The sequence below is a fragment of the Micrasema longulum genome, unplaced genomic scaffold (genome assembly GCF_059751315.1).
Source record: "Micrasema longulum isolate JH-2025_06_02 unplaced genomic scaffold, ASM5975131v1 h1tg001379l, whole genome shotgun sequence".
Lineage (NCBI taxonomy): Eukaryota > Metazoa > Arthropoda > Insecta > Trichoptera > Brachycentridae > Micrasema > Micrasema longulum.
The window spans coordinates 412,673-430,692 of record NW_028278565.1 but is presented as its reverse complement, the minus strand read 5'-3'; the positions used below and the strand labels follow the sequence as shown (position 1 = coordinate 430,692).

The 18,020-nt window shown below is 32.3% G+C and overlaps 1 protein-coding gene across 1 annotated transcript in view; it reads right to left on the bottom strand.

The window, feature by feature from the left end:
* The window catches only part of LOC148275608 (protein Wnt-5b-like), a 160,186-nt gene that overhangs the window by 136,550 nt on the left and 5,616 nt on the right, over positions 1-18,020 (bottom strand). The window contains exon 2 of the mRNA XM_088235469.1: positions 1,104-1,225. Coding sequence (XP_088091595.1) covers positions 1,104-1,225 — 122 coding nt within the window. The remainder of the gene's footprint in view (positions 1-1,103; positions 1,226-18,020) is intronic.

Genomic DNA, 18,020 nt, shown 5'->3' with positions numbered 1-18,020 from the left:
GTGATTAGAGAGTGGTTTCCTAGGAAAACGGTGTTAAATGGTGTTGATAACACCGTTTTCCTAGAAAACCACACTCTAGTCACCTTTACGACGGCTGTCCATTGCATCACCGTTCACTACGGCCGTTAAAATACGGGCACCGCTGTCCTAGGAAACCCTAGCTTAATAAGCACATTTTTGTATGTGTTTGTTCGCTTAGCTATATAATATCGGATAAAAAAAGAAGAAAACGGATGAAAATCTTTTGAAATAAAGTGCATTATGATTCCGAGTATCCGGATTAATTCATGCTTTCGACTTAATACAGCGAATTGGAATCACATTAAAAACTTACTTAAACATATTATACAGCAAAATTAATTACACAATTAAATGAGAATTACAAACTTCTGTTTTTTTTATATTTTTTACAACGATCTGGATATTTGGTAATCCGGATGACCGGAAATCGGATACCTCTACTGTTTTACCTATTACATCATCGTAATCATGCCCTTATCCGCACTTGATAGTGCATAGGACACAACATAGGAAAACCAAGCAGCATATTTTGATCATCTGTTCGACATGATAGACCGGATTTTTGTTTATTTTCTACTTAAATCATAGAATTAGAATAGTCCAGAAACCGCATATGCGCATCAAACTGAATCCGACCAAACTACTTACAAATGAGTAGTTTTACGTTTTGGCCATTAGGTACTCTGTAGACGTCGCTAAGTACGCAACTGCCGATTTAAATTAAATTATGCCGTGTTGTATCGTTCGCAAGTTTCAAAATACTGCTGGGATTAAAAGGGAATACGCTTGGATCACATTTCATATGTAACAAGCAAATTCACAAGAAATTTTATTTTAGAATTCGATTATTTTACCATCTGACCGATTTTTAAATTAAAGTACGTGGAAATTTTGTTAGTTTTGCCAGGTTATTCGAATATTTTACCCGGCTTTTTATAAATAAGCACTAGTTTAATATCGCAACTCGTCATCGCAATTTGGCCTGTTGTGGTGCAAACAATAAAAATGATAAGGTCGTGATGATAATATATTATTATTAAATAATTGCTTTTTTCATAAATAAGGTATTTGATTTGACTTACAACCAGGATCCATTGACCGGGGGGTATTTGGTTCCATTCCTAGCGTCACAGCAAGCTGAGAAGATCAAAACAAGGACTGCGAGGACCGAAAGAAACAGTCCCGCCTTGTGAAAGGACGCCATCTATAAAAATAAAAAAAAATATATTCATTAAGAATTGTCAATTTTTTATTATTGCCGGATGCACATATTTATTTACTTAAAGACAGTTTATTGCACATTACTTGAGACATAAGTCCCAACCCCGTGGGACTAAAAGTCCTGTGTTGAGTTGTGCGAGCAATTTGTTGACACAGACACATTAGCATATCATCACAAATATTTTGTAGGATCAGAAACACAACAAAAAACAAATGTATGGCACATCAATATGGTAAACAGTAAACTCAAAATTTCGGAAAAAGATCGAGGAGTTTCCCACTCAAATCCCTCCCACTAAGGAAAATCCAGTCTGTATGTAAATTTTATATCCGACAGACTGTTGTCCTGCCCGAACGTTGGCTTGCCTGTTTTAAGCTGGTTCAGCAAACGCTTTTTCGTAAATGAGGACACACGTTATTTATTTTTATCTTTTTTTATCTATTTATATATTCGTATTAAGGGTTATTTTTCGTTTTATCTCTTCACGTGATTGGCTAAGAGGCCTCGTCGTGCTCAAATCAAAATTGTGCTAAAATCAAAATCGTGCTCAAATCAAAATCGTGCTAAAATCATTCCTCTAGTGCCATAATCCATGAAGAAAATATGGAATACGAGTTAATGCAGAAAATTCAGACCGCGTTTTACCTGAGCATTCTAAAATTATAACACTCAACTCAAGCTCAAAGCGAATTTAGTCATTCTTTTACTGCCAGTCGTGTTTTGACGTAACCTTGACATTCTATTCGAAACAAAAGAAAAGAAAAATGATTGTATCGCGAAAACTTGGAAAAACTATCCGGATAAAAGAAAAAATACTTTTCATTGAAAAATACGTACCTAAGTACTTGTTTATGGTTGAATTCTAAAACTGTAAATAATTCATTTTTAAATATAGAATTCTTTTTGCAAATTTCAAACTCTGCGCTACTTATCTATCTATTATAACAGTGGTGCATTTTGTGTATAAATTTGTTTAACAAAAATGTATGAAATGTCAGTTAAAATTATTTAAGCATTACTAAAAATCCATTAAAAATAAGTTAATATGTAGAAAGTAAGAAATTGTAAGGAAATTCATCAATTCATTATCCATTAAAAATAATTGATATTTGTAACGTTAAAATACAAAAAAAACAACATCCTCCAAATTTGTCAACATTTGCATTGTAGTCGAATGCAACACTGGAAAATCGATAAAAAACACATATTATTTGCTTGTAACTTTTTTCCACACAACATATTGAAGATGTTATATTATTTATAAACCTTGAGCACGTAAATTTAAAAAATTTGCAAAAAACCGCATTTGTCAAGGTATTGGTTCATTTTCGAGTTTTTGCGAGACTAACAACGGCGATCAATTTTTATATCATATATAGATTTTTTTATTTTTTTTTAATATATTTGGACCCCTGTATTTAGTAGCCTTACGTGTCATGTACAAGGCTAAGGTACTCGGAAAAAAAAAAAGTTTTTGTTTGTCTTGGAAATGGGATGTTCGATCACTGATTTTGGTTTATTACCTTTATGAGTCCAATCACCATTGTTGCAAAGTTCAAGAACAATGGCGCGTGATAACTACTTTTTACTACAGTGTGGATATCTGTTAAGGATATTCCATCTTTCCTGCATTCTGCTTCAAGATTATGGCGTTGCAAACTGAAAAATGGGCACTGAAATAACAGATGTTCTATACTCTGTGAAAAAATATCATCGCATGGACAATAGTCATCATTCCTTAATTTAAACCTATATCGATAACTTCTCATAGCTCCGTGTCCGGTAAAAATTTGGGTCGTTTCGAAAGTACTTTGGTGATGATGACGGAAGTTTGCTGCATCAGCCAGCGTTGGGAAAAACAGTTTAGTGATTTTACCTGCAGAAGAAGCGCGGTAATGATCCTCCCAACGCTGCTGCGTATTTTGTTTTATACAGCGTTTAGCAAAGCTAAGGGGAAATTCTGAGAAGAAAGGTGCCGTTCTTTTACAAGTTGCGGCTCTTGCTCGTTCATCCGCTCTCTCATTTCCTACGATACCAGCATGTCCTCTTATCCAGCATATTTGAATGGTTATCCCTCTTATTTTTAGATGCTTAATTTTACTCTGAATATCTACAATGAATGGATTATCATATATAGATTGTGGAATACCCAACTGAAGTAATGTCTCAATCGGATATAAAAAGATGACTTCAAATGCTCTTTTTAATGCTTGGCAAACGCGATGGGAAACTTTCCCTTCAGGGAGGGAAACATTGTTTTTTTCCCTCAATCCGTCAGCGCTTCTTGGGTTATCCGTGATCACTCCGTGTCACTAGACTACTTAGTTTTTATCAGGTCACGGTAAATTTAATGAAAAAGGATCGGTTTTCACCTCTTAAAATGCTGTGTTACAAAATTATCCAGTAAATATTATGAATTACTGGATATACGAGTAGGTACTACAAATTTAAAGGTATTGAATAAGTTCGTTACAAAATACACATAAGGATTTTTTTGTTTTTTTCATTAAGACGGTGATTCGTGTTTTGCATAAAACCACCTAATTATAAAGTCGTAGCTGAGTGTAGTCAGTTCATGAAAAATACATAAAAGATTAGAAATATGCACATATGATGTGGGAGGCATAAATATATCATGTCAGAGATAGATTACGAATGATGGATTACTTTCTAATTAGGAGCAACACTTTATAAAGTGCGCACGAGGCAAATTACTAAGGAAAATTCGTACCTTTAAACATACAAACAGATGCCTACATCTAGCGCAAAAAATTAGAAATTATGAAACGAATTCAATCCCATTTACTCAATTCAGATTAAATAATCCCTCGGAGGTAAAATACAGTATTTATTCATGATACAGGGTGCCCGTTTACTGCTACTCGTGTCGCCGTTTAATCTATTAGAGTTATTTTTTGTTGGTTTACAAACTTTCTAACACAATTATCCTGAGGAAACAAAAATCCTAAAAAACCCTTCCAGACAAAAAAAACATTAAAAAAATCAAAACTCGAAAGTTTTTGCGTAGTTACGCAAAATCGCGAAACATACATGAGGGTGATTCAGATATTCCTCAATAAGAGGCACGTATGTTTTACCTTTGGACGTCACATCTCCGGCCATCCTGTAAATATGGCCTTGGTCAATTCTAACAGTTACTTTTTGAGACATTTTGGTTTTTAGGTTTGTTTTACACACATACATATTATATAATATCATAGATGGCCAAAGTTTTCACCACTGCGGGCGACCTGCTTTTGAAATTTTTGGCTGCGGTCTACTAACACTGAAAGTAGAAATTTAATGCCAAAAAACGGTTAAAATTGAAAACAAACATAGATAATACCAATACGAATCCCAATATAAAGTTTTTTTAGAACTTCAATTTTTGATGACTTCACACAAACATAAAAACAGTTTGTCAATAAGTCAACATGTTTAAATTTTTTTTTTTTTTTTGTTTTTTTTAAAATAAATATTTGCGTTCTTATAATTTACGCAAATATTTCATTTTGAGGGCCATTTTCAACGAGTTGTAAATAACTCTACTATTAGAAAATAGGAATCAAGGGTAGAGTGGGATTCGAACCACTGACCTTTGATCCGTGAGTCCGAGATACTAGCCAAGGGACCACAACCCGATTTAGTAGATTTTAGTTTTACTAACGCAAGAATATTGCTTAAACATTATTACTTTTTATCATCATCATCATTCCCTTCCTGCACTTAATTGTGCATGAAGGTAAGATGATCAGTCTTAAGCTTCAGGTACCAGTCTAAGGACCATGATATATTCTGGTGTGAAAACACCCAAATATTTTATATCAACCATCTCGAGAATCGAATCCGAGACCTCTTTCATGGTAGACAAACGCGCTGACCATTACACCACGAGGCCGACTTACTTTTACAATTCGTAAATATTAACTATGTATGTAGTGTAAACATGCTGCCAAATGGTCATCTGTCAAACGAGAGCGATGATTTGTTTTGATTGCATTCATTGTAGAAAATGATATTCGCAGAGGAAATAGGATAAAAAAGTCATCAAATACACCGAGCACCTCCGCATACATTGATTTTTTCTTTCTAAAAATTACTTTAAAAAAAAATTGTACTTTCAAGAATATATCGCATAGGATATGAAATAAAAGGTGAACAAAACTACCTATAATAAAGCAATTTACCATAAGGTTTGAACTTGCCAACACTACCCTAAAGAACTTCTAAGGCGCTTAAAATAAATAAGCAACCACCGTTGTTTAGTGGGTAAAATACTTGACCCACGCACAGAAGGTTCCGTGTTTGATTCCCGGTAAAACGCAAAAATTAAATGTTATATTTCTCAAGCCTGGATGTTCTGTATTAACAATTAATAATTCACCACTGTAATTGGGCCTCCCGGCATGTAGTGGTGCAAAAAGCATAGATAGGTATATAAAAAAAATGACGTAAGTATGGCACTTTTGTGTGGTATGTTTATGTACACTTATGGATGTGTGAAAATATATTTTGTACCTATGTAATAATTTTCTGTTTAAACATTTTTTAATTTTTAGTAAAAAAAATGTTTTTCTTAACAAACAAAAGTCTACGATGTATGAAAGAAAAGCAATTTGCTTATGAATGTTGATAAATCGAAAGTGATGGTTTTTGAAAGGGATGAAAATATAACTAAATTTGGGATCAGTGTGAACGGAGATATTCTGAATCAGGTAGAAGAATTTGTGTATCTGCGAAGTATGTTTACTAGGAATGGAAAGACAGAAAGATATTAAAATGAGTGTGAGCACCGGGAACAGGGTTAACGGTGAACTAAAATCTACTTCGGCAAACAGATGTTTATAGCAGGAGGCAAAACTAGCAGTTCACAATGGAGTTCTAGTGCCAACTGTAATGTATGGGAGCGAAGTATGGAATTATGAAAAAAAATAATTATGAAATTAGGTTAAATGCTTTTGAAATGCGATTCCTTAGACAAACGTGTGGTAAAACGATGTATGTTAGGTGCACAGATGTCGAGATCCATGAACTGTGCAAGGCTGAGACTTGCATTATCGAATCAAGAAAGGGTGCTGCGTTGGTTTGGACATGTAGAGCGAATGGACAGCGAAAGAACGGCTTAAAGGATCTACGATACAAATGTTGATGGATGCAGAAAACGAGGAAGACCGAGAAAGACGTGGCACGACCAAGTCCATCAAATACTTGAACATGACTTGAGAAGATGTATGCATGTAGAGGAAGCGAGGTCTGTATGCAAAGACAGAGTGATATGGCGTTCTGTCCTCTCTGCCTACCCCTACGGGGAAACGGCGTGATGGCTTGTTTGTTTGTAAATATTTATATTTCAATATTCTATTAATTTCTGCAAATCAACTGCTCCACAAGTGTAGGTATAGCTTATGTTAGGTTTTTGATATTTTCATTTGTGTGTTTTGTCATATGGTTTGTAATATGGTTTGGTCATATAGATGTACATAAATACCTTGTTTTTAAAACTGTCTGAATATTTGTTAATTTTAAGTTAGTCTTCTTTGTTTATTCTTAAATGTAATTATAAAAAAGTATATTGTTAAGTGTCCTCGTCACGGGAAACCCCAGTGAGGTCACATTATTTTTATTATTTATTATAGTTTGTATCAAAAAAATGTGAATAAATAAATAAATAGTGTTTTATAAAAATTACAAATCAGTAATAATAAATCAGTTATTATTTACCAAAATTTCTAAGTAAGAAATAAAATTTTAAAATACGAAGTGAAATTAAGTATCGTAATAACATTTATTGGTGAATATCAAACACCGGCGTTGACGGATCCCGTTGTGAAGGCAAAGCTCCCGAGCTAACCCGCTAACCTGTAATTTAATAGTGTTATATGTGCCTACAGTGCCTGTGTCCCATCTACCTACTCGACTCGTGAAGAGAACAGAGAATCTAGTTTTGGAGAAGGCAATAGGAAAGGTTTGGTCCTTTGTGAGCGCCCTTCGTAGCCGCTAATCACTTCTACCTGCCAAGGATAAAGAAAGAAATGGTAGAACCTATCCTTTTGGGAGCTTCCAATGGAAACAGGGTTGACACGACTAACTAGCCAGTACAATTCGTCGAAACTGAAAGTGTTATCGAATTTCGTCTAATGTTTATCGAATTTCGTATGACTACTACTACTATTCAGAAGATCTAAAACGTACTAAGTGTTATAGTTATTTTACTGTTTATACTATGATACGTCGCCTCTGTTACTTCAATACTTTTTATATTTTAACTCTTTATTTATTATTAATTAGCTGCATACCTAAGCCATAATTTCTTGTTTAATTTTTCTGTGTTATTTCTTTGTTTTTTTGTGATTTTATTTAGGTATATTTTCTTCACTTGTGTACAGATGTTATGTTATTTCGTTTCATTATAATTGTTTTTTAATAATTATTTTATACTTTGTGAAAAGCGTAAGCCGTCGAAATAAGTAAACAAATACATTAATAATTGAAATAAAAATACCTTCCTTATTTTACTACTATAATAAGAATGGTACTCCTATCTGAATTATACCATTATATTAAAGTGTAACTTTATGCCAAGTTTATGACAACAACACTGTTGATTACAATTATTGTCCTTATTCATAATATTTACACTTTTATTTTATACATATGTACAAATATTTGACTATCTATTGTATAATTATGTAGGTGATCAGTCTTATGCTTCAGGCGCAGGCGCCTGCCTAGAGACAATGAAATTTGCTTTTACTTTTTCGAATGCGAAAACAGTGATAATTTAAATAACATCATACGAACAAGTAGAAGAATTTGAGTATCTGGGAAGCATGTTTTCAAGAAATGGAAGAGTAGAAAAAGATGCTGAAAGGAGTGTGAATGCGGGCAACAAAATAAACGGAGCACTACGCACAGTAATTGCTAATAAAAATATGTCAATCTAAGCTAAACTGGCAGTGCACAACGGAGTTTTAGTCCCAACACGTATGTATGGAAGTGAAACATGGAACTGGCAGAGTAAGGATTAAAACCGAATGAACGCGGTTGAAATGCAATCTCTTAGATGAATGTGTGGGAAATCAATATATGACAGGGTTACAAATGATGAAATCAGGCGAGAGTGCAAATCTGAGTCAAGTATAATTGATAAGATTAAGAAAGGGTCTCTGAGATGGTTTGGTCACGTAGAACGAATGAACGACAAAAGGATGGTAAAACAAGTGCATATGAGACGAGGACGACCGAGGAAGACGTGGCATGATCAGATAAACCAAAATCTTAATTCTGGACATGTCAAAAGCAGACAGAACCAAAGGGCATGTATGACAAGATGTATGAATGTGGAAGAGGCTAGGATTGTATGCCAGGATAGACATGTGTGGCGGTCCATTCTCTCTGCCTACCCCTACGGGGAAATGGCGTGATGGTAATAGTAGTAGTATATATTTTTTTTGTAATGAGATAAATTAATTTTTGTATTCTTAATTTTCGGGATAATTTCCAACGAGTTATAAATAACTCACAATTAGAAAATGGAAACTAAGTTGTGGTAGAGTGAGGTTCGAACCTCGTACCTCTGATCCGTGAGTCTGTTCACGGGACTACAACCCGGTTTTTTGTTTTAATTAGATTTTATTAGCATTAAAGAAATAAAATCAAGTGAACGTCGGCGTCGCGTCGTGATGGAATATTAATTATTTTTTTAACGTTTTCGTCCATATTTATGTGAGTAAGCTTTCTTTTTTTTCCCAAGCGAGTAGATTTTTTAAATATTTAAATACTTTACTTTTACGGAAATATTTACGCCCGCAGTATATATCTTGTTTGCTTTTTTTGCGCCCTTAAAAATAATAATATTAGGTAAGCGTATGAAACATTAACAATAAAAAAAATTATGTGCAGTTAATAAAAACATCATTTCATATGTTTTATAAAACCATAATAGCTGCTATTCTATTGAACCAGTTTTCGGAGAATTCAAAAGTAGGACAACCCTATTCAAGGACTTCCAAGGACTTCAAAGGTATCTACATTTTTTTAAAATTAGGAACTGGTCGTAAAACAATATTATTTTTGCCTTGAATACTGTTATATCTACTATAAATACAAGCGATTCTACATGACGTGAAAAAGTTTGCAATCACTGTCATTGTCTCTGTGTTATGAACGAAGAAAAAAATCATGATCGGCGTTGGTAACTTTGTTTTATTGATTGAAGGAAGCTTCTTATAGCTTATAGTCATTTAAAAAAATCTTAATAATCAATCAGAAATATACACTTTTTACAAAACCCCATTCGTATCTTTAAGGATTTGGACGTACCAAAAATACAACTTATTAAAAGAATGTTAATGCTTGTAGTATACCCGATATTTAACATAACGCTAGCTATAAATTGCGATCTCTAATACAAATGTGTGGGAAATCAGTCTATGACAGGGATTACGAATGATGAAATCAAGGAAATGATGAGATAAAGGGGAACTGAAATATTTTATTATTCCTGGAATTACACGTCCTGGGTCGCAGGACTGATCACCTTACCTTCATGTAACAGATAATTTAGCTATGCTGCTTTTGGTTAACCAATACAGTACTAAATGCAACACACGTCTAAAAAAACAAAGCGTAACTTAACTAAAGAATTGTATTAATATTTTTATCCAAATGACTAAGTACAAAGTTTTATAAAAAAATATCTACAAAAAACATAAATATTATATTTTATTTATTTATTTGACAATTGTAGTCTGTATTACTTTACGGGCTGTTTAACCCATCACGTAATGCAGAATGTAGACATAAGTTAGAGATTAATGAATAGAAAGCAGATAGCTGCTAAACTGCCGATATGTACAGAAAAATGGATCAATATCATCCGCAGAAGGCATATTCAGCAACCAAATCGCCCTGTCAATGGGTGAATTCCAACTTGCATTTGTATGGCTTCGGGTGTGTAAAACAGTGCGTGAGATCTCGCTCTAGTGTAATTATTGGGAACATACAAACTGATCACTTTCAGTATAATTAGATTATTATATAAATATACTACCAGAAATCAGCTTATTGAAATGTTTCTTAAGAAAAAATTGACGATGAGATTCGAAGGTGATGTAATCCAGCATCCCTGACAAAAATAGTGATGGATAATTATCATTTTCGTTAAGATAAAAGTATCATAACAATGGCTTTTGAACCTTTTCTATTTCAAGGATGTGGTTTGATTCAGAGGGGTCCCAAATTATGAAACAGTATTCTAGAATGCCGCGGACCAGTGTATCATTTAATGTGCTAATTGCATTAGTATTATTGAAATATCTAGAGTTTCGACAAGACAATATTTATCTACAATACTAGTAATATGGGACTTAAACGTGAAATTTGCATAAAAAATAATACCAATATCTTTTATTTGATAATAGTGAGGTAAAACAACATTATTCATGTTGTAAAGAAAAAAAAATATTTCTTTGGAGCGAGTATACGAGATAACGCAGCATTTTGGTATGCTAAATATAACAACAATAATAATCATGGTTTATTAATAAAAAAATACAATGTCTCTATCTACTACATACATACTTAGGTAATAGATTTCTCTGGATTTTGTCTAGTCTGCCTAACAAGGTACAACCTATTTTAAGGCAGACGTTTTCATGCAAAAATAAATAATAACATGACTACCTACTAGTTAATTTATTATAGAGTAATACAATATTTAAATATATAATTTATTATTTCAGAATGTTTTTGAGTAAGTTCTTTGATTTTTCTCTACCTAAATCCAGTAATCATTTTTTCAGTAATTGAATTCGGGCCATGGTTTTGTAATGTTTGGGTAACATATTGAATATTTTGGGGTCCAGAAACCTGAAATTTCTTCGCCCGAATTCAGAGTTTGTAGTAGACCCCATGACCCGTCCTTTAGTTTTATTTCTGGTAGTGTGGGAGTGTTCCTTTTGGCATTTGATATAGTTTGCTTTCACAAACATAATTATTCGAGATATATATACATATAATTGCCTTATATCTAATACATCGAATTCCTCGAACAACTTGACGCTGAAGTACCTGAAGGGCTTTTTAAAAATTATTTTATTAATCGACTTTTGAGCAGATTCGAGAGGTTTTAATATTTATTTATCAGTGCCTCCCCATCATATTATGCCATAAGTGTTTGAGTAATTGAGTTACATAAAATTATTGATTAGAAAGATTGAGTTTAATTAGGGAATATTACGTATCGACTTGAAGATATGGGAAAGTTTCTTATTTTATGTGTTACAATTCTATATGTTCTGTTTATTTAAAATATTTATCAATAATTATTCCCAAATATTTTATATGGTGTATTGAGTCAAGTATTTCAGGGTAAATTCTTAAAGGAATATAATAACGTTTTGTTCAAAAATGTATTTATGGTCTAAAAACTGAGTAGGTGCGTAGGTAAGTTTAACAAAATACCCGGGCCATCTTATAATTATTATATTTATAATTTCAATGTTTTTAAAACAACGCTAGTAACTAAAGCAGTGACACTGGAAAGAATCTGAAATGCAAAACCCAGGTGGTCACCAACCACTATAATTTTATGCATAGGAATAGGAAGGGAATTGTATGTACTATAGTACTTTAAAAGCTTTTTTTAATACCGAATTCTCTCGTCTAAGTTTATCGTAAATCTAAGGCACCTACAGAGTGTTGATTTTATCAAGAAAAGATATAAAAATTCCCACGTGACAAACGAGATAACCCACACACGGTACAGTACCTTCGTATAATGCATATCACGCAGTCAAGATAAGGATTACAAGTTACAATGTCTTCCGAGATTTATATCTTCTTGTTTATGTAAATGTCCACCATTTAGTACAGAATTACTGTCAAAATTTATTTTACTGATGTTGCTTCAAATTTATATTCCTTTCAAATCCATGTAGCTGCAAATTTATTTCATATACGTTCTTGCACGCTGGGATTTTGTTGTTTGAGAACGTTTTCCTAGTGTGTTGAAAACATGTTAATCTTTTCTGATTCTTTAAAGAATTTACCAAATACAGAAATCTATTAATCAAAATAATAGTCCACCTCCATAATATTGACATAATTGTTTTGTGTCTGAGTTAAAATCATGTTATAATTATGGATAAAATCAATTGATTAAGGGTATAAATGGCAAAATAAGGGTCTCTGCGGGTGTAACTGTAGGTGCACGTATTATTTTCCTGACAAATTATTTGATATGCTTCCACGTGAAATTCAGTTAACTAATTACAAACCATATTTCAAAAGAGAAATCAAAATCTGGCTGAAAAAAATTAAGATAAAAGAAACATTTTTTTTAAATGAAATGAAAAACAATATTAAACCGATGAAAAAATAATAAACATTTGAATTTATTCTGTAACTCGCAAAAAACTTTCTTAATTTTAATTGATATTACGGTGGGCAATTTTCATATAAATTTGTATGGAGCGAACCGAGAGAATAATTCTTTTCTGTCTGAAATATCGTCGAAACGGAGCGGACGTGTTGGACGGGTGGACCTAAGAAGAAGTGTTGAGGTTTTGTATAACGTATGAGATACAAATTAACGCGTCCTCGCAAGCCTATTGCCTCCCCTCAATAATCCAGAAATATAATTATAAATCTAGTGTTGTTGACTCGATAGCAACTCTCAGGTAAAAATCTTCGAAATCGTGTAGAAATTCGGACTTACTCCGCCTCGTAGTTTGGTGGTTGGCGCATTCGCTGACCATGCTTGAGGTCCCAGGTTCGACGAGAAATATATTCGCGAAACATTAAGACTATAAATTTGTAAAAAAAATGTCTGAAAAAAAGAAATAATGAGTAATTGGGTTGTGGACTCAGATCAAAGGTCTGCGGTTCGCGTCCCGCTAAAGACCACAGCTTAATTCACGTTTTTAATTTAAAAGTGAGGTATATACAACTCGTTGATAATGGTGAAAATACCCCCAAAAATTGAAATATTTCAGTAAATTATGAGAAATAAATGATTATTAAAAAATGTTAAAAGCAGTCACCGTCGATTTGTATTTTTATTTCCTTTGGTAAATAATTTATTCCTACATAAAAAATATCTGCCTTAAAACAGGTTTCACCTTTTTAGGCTATTTTTTTTAACTATTCATTGCATTAAAATAATACCTAACATAAAAGAAATTTGTTGATTTAGGAAAAAACTGCAGATTTTTTTCTTAAAGATTGTTATTTTATTAATGATAACAAATAAGTTTTAGAGGTATAAATAAAAAAACTTTGCATTATGAACCAATTTTTATTCACACAACCGACTAGTTTCGGCAACTGCACGTTGCCCTCTTCAGGGTTATATAATTACTAAACATACATTGTCGGCCTCGTGATGTAATGGTCGGCGCGTTTACCTACCATGCAAGAGGTCTCGGGTTTGATTCCCGACATGATTGATTTGAAATATTTATTCAAAAGGGTGTTTTCACAATAGAATATTTCATAGTCCCTTGACTGGTACCTGAAGCGTAAGACTGATCATCTTATTTATTTATTTATTTATTTATTTATTTATTAACGGACATTGTCCATGTATACAATTTATAAGGTTTAAATATTACAAATAAAAGAGTAGTTTAAAACATTTAAAGAAAAAAGAAAGAAGCATTGACAAACATAAGGGACATCGAGACAAGATCTGGACTATTTATTTAGTGCTCGTTTAAATCGTTGTAAACTTAAACCAAAAAAGTCCAGATCCTGTCTTGAGTTAACAATACGACAAAGGCGGGTCATTGGAGAATTTAGGCCATAGTTTGTTCTATGCTGATCGATGAACAGTACTTCATTGTTTCTCAATCTACGAGTCGGAATATTGAATTTTACTTGTCCCAGTAATGATGGAACATCGATTATACCATTTAGTATGCCGAACATATATATGGAGTCAATATTAGTTCTACGTTTTTGTAGACTAGAAATATTTAACATTGACTCTATTTCGGCATAAGAATAATTATCTCTCTCTAGTCCAAGCATCCACGCTATTTTTCGAAGCAAGCGATGTTGGACTGATTCAATGTGATTTATGCGATTGACATAGAATGGAGACCAGACTACTGAGGCATATTCAAGAAGAGGGCGAACAGTTGAGCAATAAAGAGTTTTGATTGTACGGACATTAGTAAAATCAGAGGATATTCTGTTAATGAAGCCAAGTAATTTCAGTGATTTATTTACTGTATTATCTATATGCTCGTTGTATGTCAGTTTATAGTCCAAAACAACTCCTAAATCTCTGATGGACTTGACTACATCAATTTTGGAGTTTTCTAATAGGTACTCGAAGGAAATTGGTTGTTTTGTTCTATGAAATGACATTATTTTGCATTTTTTAATATTTAGTTCTAATTTATTGACTTTACACCATCGGTTAAAAGAGTTAATGTCTGATTGAAGAAGAAAGCAGTCTTGTAAAGTTTGAATTATTTTGAGAATTTTGTTGTACAAAACCTTACCTTACCTTCATGTAACAAAAAAAGATCAAGATACTCTGCGATTGGTTTACCAATGCAGTGCCGTATGCACCATTAGGTGCGGAAAGGGAATGATGATGAAACATACATATAATATGTAAAAGAAATAGTGAACAGATTAGTGGGTGTCAATAAGGATAAAGAAGGGGTTATTGTGTTTATGGTTTGGTAGGAGTAGGGGAGGAGTAAGGGGTGATTGTGTTAAAAGAAGGGTAAGACTTTTTAGGGAAAATATTAAAAATAGGGCTTTGACTGATTATTTATAATATTTAAAAAAAAATTTACAGCTTTTTAAATTTCAAGAATTTCCAAATTAAAAAAATATTTCAACAGAGAGGGAAAACATTTTCGAGAAGGGAATATGGAAGTCAAGACATTTACAGTGCTTATGACCTGTCATTCGCTGGTTTAAGTAAATAAATTTAAATATGAATAACTCCCTAGGGAGGAAATCCAGCCAGTCTGCAAGCATTTGGACATACTCAAACATTGTTGAATTTCCAAATAATTTAATTGAAGAGTTTTATTATTTAAATGCAATATTTCCATTCCATCTTCAAAATTAAAGGAGTGATTATTTGTTGTAATATGTTCAGCAAATTCCAAAAAATAGTTATTGTTGAGACATCTCACACGTTCATTTATAAAAAGTGGTTCATAAAACAAAGTTATTTTATTTATACCTCTAAGGTAAAGAACAATGAATAAAGCACTTAAAGTAATATTTAATTTTAAAAAATATATATAAGAACTACATAATTATATAGAATAACAAAAATGCTCAATCTAGAGAAATTGATCTACACAGAAAAAAAATATATATTTAAGATGAAAAAGAATAAAATAAAGACAAATATTAAATTTAATTTTAACTACAACATACATAAAATAAATACAAGAGCATCAAATAATTTAACTTGCGAACAACCTAGGACCAACAGAAAAAGAAACATTTTTTTGTATACAGCAATAAATTTTTACAATTCACTTTCTAATGATCTAAAAAATAAACAAAACACGTACACTTAAAAAACACCTAAATAAAACAGTTCTTACAGCCCGTGGTACGAGTGATATGTGATATATGTGTTTTTATTTAAACTATTGTGTTATTATATATAATATCCCCTCATACTAGCACTTTAGCTGATTGGGAATATTTCGTACTAATAAAATATGTAATAAAATGTAATATGTAAAGTTTAAAAACCTTGTTTTTTGTCATTAATAAATAAATAAGGCATAACAATGTACCACAAAGTTAGTGCTACAAATATCCAAAATATAATAATTAAGAGTTGACGGGTTGTGCTTCGATGATTAAACCCCGCTGTACCACAAACTGTTTCCCATTTTCCAACACGGTTATTTACGACGCCTTAAGCTCCATTCGATTTTACCGAATACCTACCCGTTCCATGGGTAATCTTTTCTCATTATTGTTTAAAATTGCTAGTTGACATTGGATTTACCACGAATTCCATAAAACACAATTACGGCTGTATTCCCAACACACATTAAGCTAATAATTCCCTGAATAATATCGTAGACTGGGGTTATTTTTTAGTTAGTCAAAATGTAGTTTCCACTTCTTTTATCACTGTGCATTCGATCAAAAATAATTACTGTTTTAAGGGAAGTCCATCTTCAAGTATTTTGTATTTTATCAATTGATTTTTTTATTTTAATTTATTTGTTTTTTTACAATATATATAAGAGGTAAAACAGAGTATTCAAAAAATAAATCATAATTACATAGCAATGAAATACATATTAATAGTAAAAATAGTAAACAAAAAATCCCACAAAGGCATGGCCTGTTCGTGGGGTGTACAAGAAAATGTTAATGAATTTTTGTTCCTTTAATAAATAATGGACACTTATAATATTTTTGTGTAACATAAGAAAGAGATAATAAAATATTCGGTAAAAGATTATATGGTATTTTTTTATGGTAATTAAAAAGGAAATATTTTTTTTTTAAACATAAAAATATTCCTTATTTGATGGACTTGATGGTGTCATGTATTTCTCGGTCTTCCTCGTTTTCTGCATCCATCAACATTCGCATCGCAGGTCCTTTTAGCCGTTTATTCGCTGTCCATTCGCTCTACATGTCTGAACCAACGCAACACCCCTTTCTTGATTCTGTCGATAATGCATATCTCAGCCTTATACAGTTCACGGATCTCGACATTTGTGCACCAATTATACATCGTTTTACCACACATTCGCCTCAAGGGGTCGCATTTCGACAGCTCATTGAGCACGTTTTTGTTCAATCAACGATAGTTTTGATGCATTTTATGTTTTAAAAAAAATATTCCAGAAAGTCAACAGACATTAAAATGAAGTCAACTAGAGAAGAATTTTCAGATATTTCTATAATTTCACGCTGATTTCGAGCCGTTGTTTTTTTATATTTTATTTAACTTTTTGTACGTAGTGTTAATTGTACATTGGCAGGCTTATTGCAAAATGGCATTTTTTTCCAACCAACCAATAAAATAAAAGTTTAATATTTATAATTCAAGTTACAAAACATATTCACTAGAAAATTTAAAAAAATAAAGAAATGTAAAAATAGAAATAAATGTATTTGTATATAAATTACCTTAAATCAATTCTTTTACTCAATGGGAAAAAAGGAAAAAGAGGAAAGGAGAAAAGATTTTGGAAGAGAAAGGAGATGTTTCTTCGGACGTGATTTAAACAGAGATACTGGAGTAACAACTTTGATGCTGAATGAGAGAACAATATTTGACGTCTTATGCCAGGAATAGAACCCGGGACCTCAATCATGATAAGTGAATGCCCCAAATACTACACAAGGAGCCAGACTTATCTAAATTTGGTTTCCTTTTTTGGGATTTTAACCTGAGAGCAGCCATCGAGTCGAAAAAACTCGTTCAGGGATTTGGTTCTATTTCACCAATAAAATAATAGTTTTTAAATGGTTAAAATATTAAATTTATTTTTTTACTTTTATAATGACATTATGCATATTTCTGTGAATTAGATTAGGGACCAAGATGCAAAATAGCCGGCCGCCGACGCTAAATACTTATACAGCCCCACTTACCATACTACAAATCAGTTTAAACCAACGTACTAACAGCTTTTGTTTTCGAACCGACAAATAAATGAATATTTTATTGGTTATATTTATTTAGGACGCCGTACGTAAATACTCTATAGTATATTTTTATGGAAACAGGAAATATGAATTTCTTTAACAATTGGGTAGT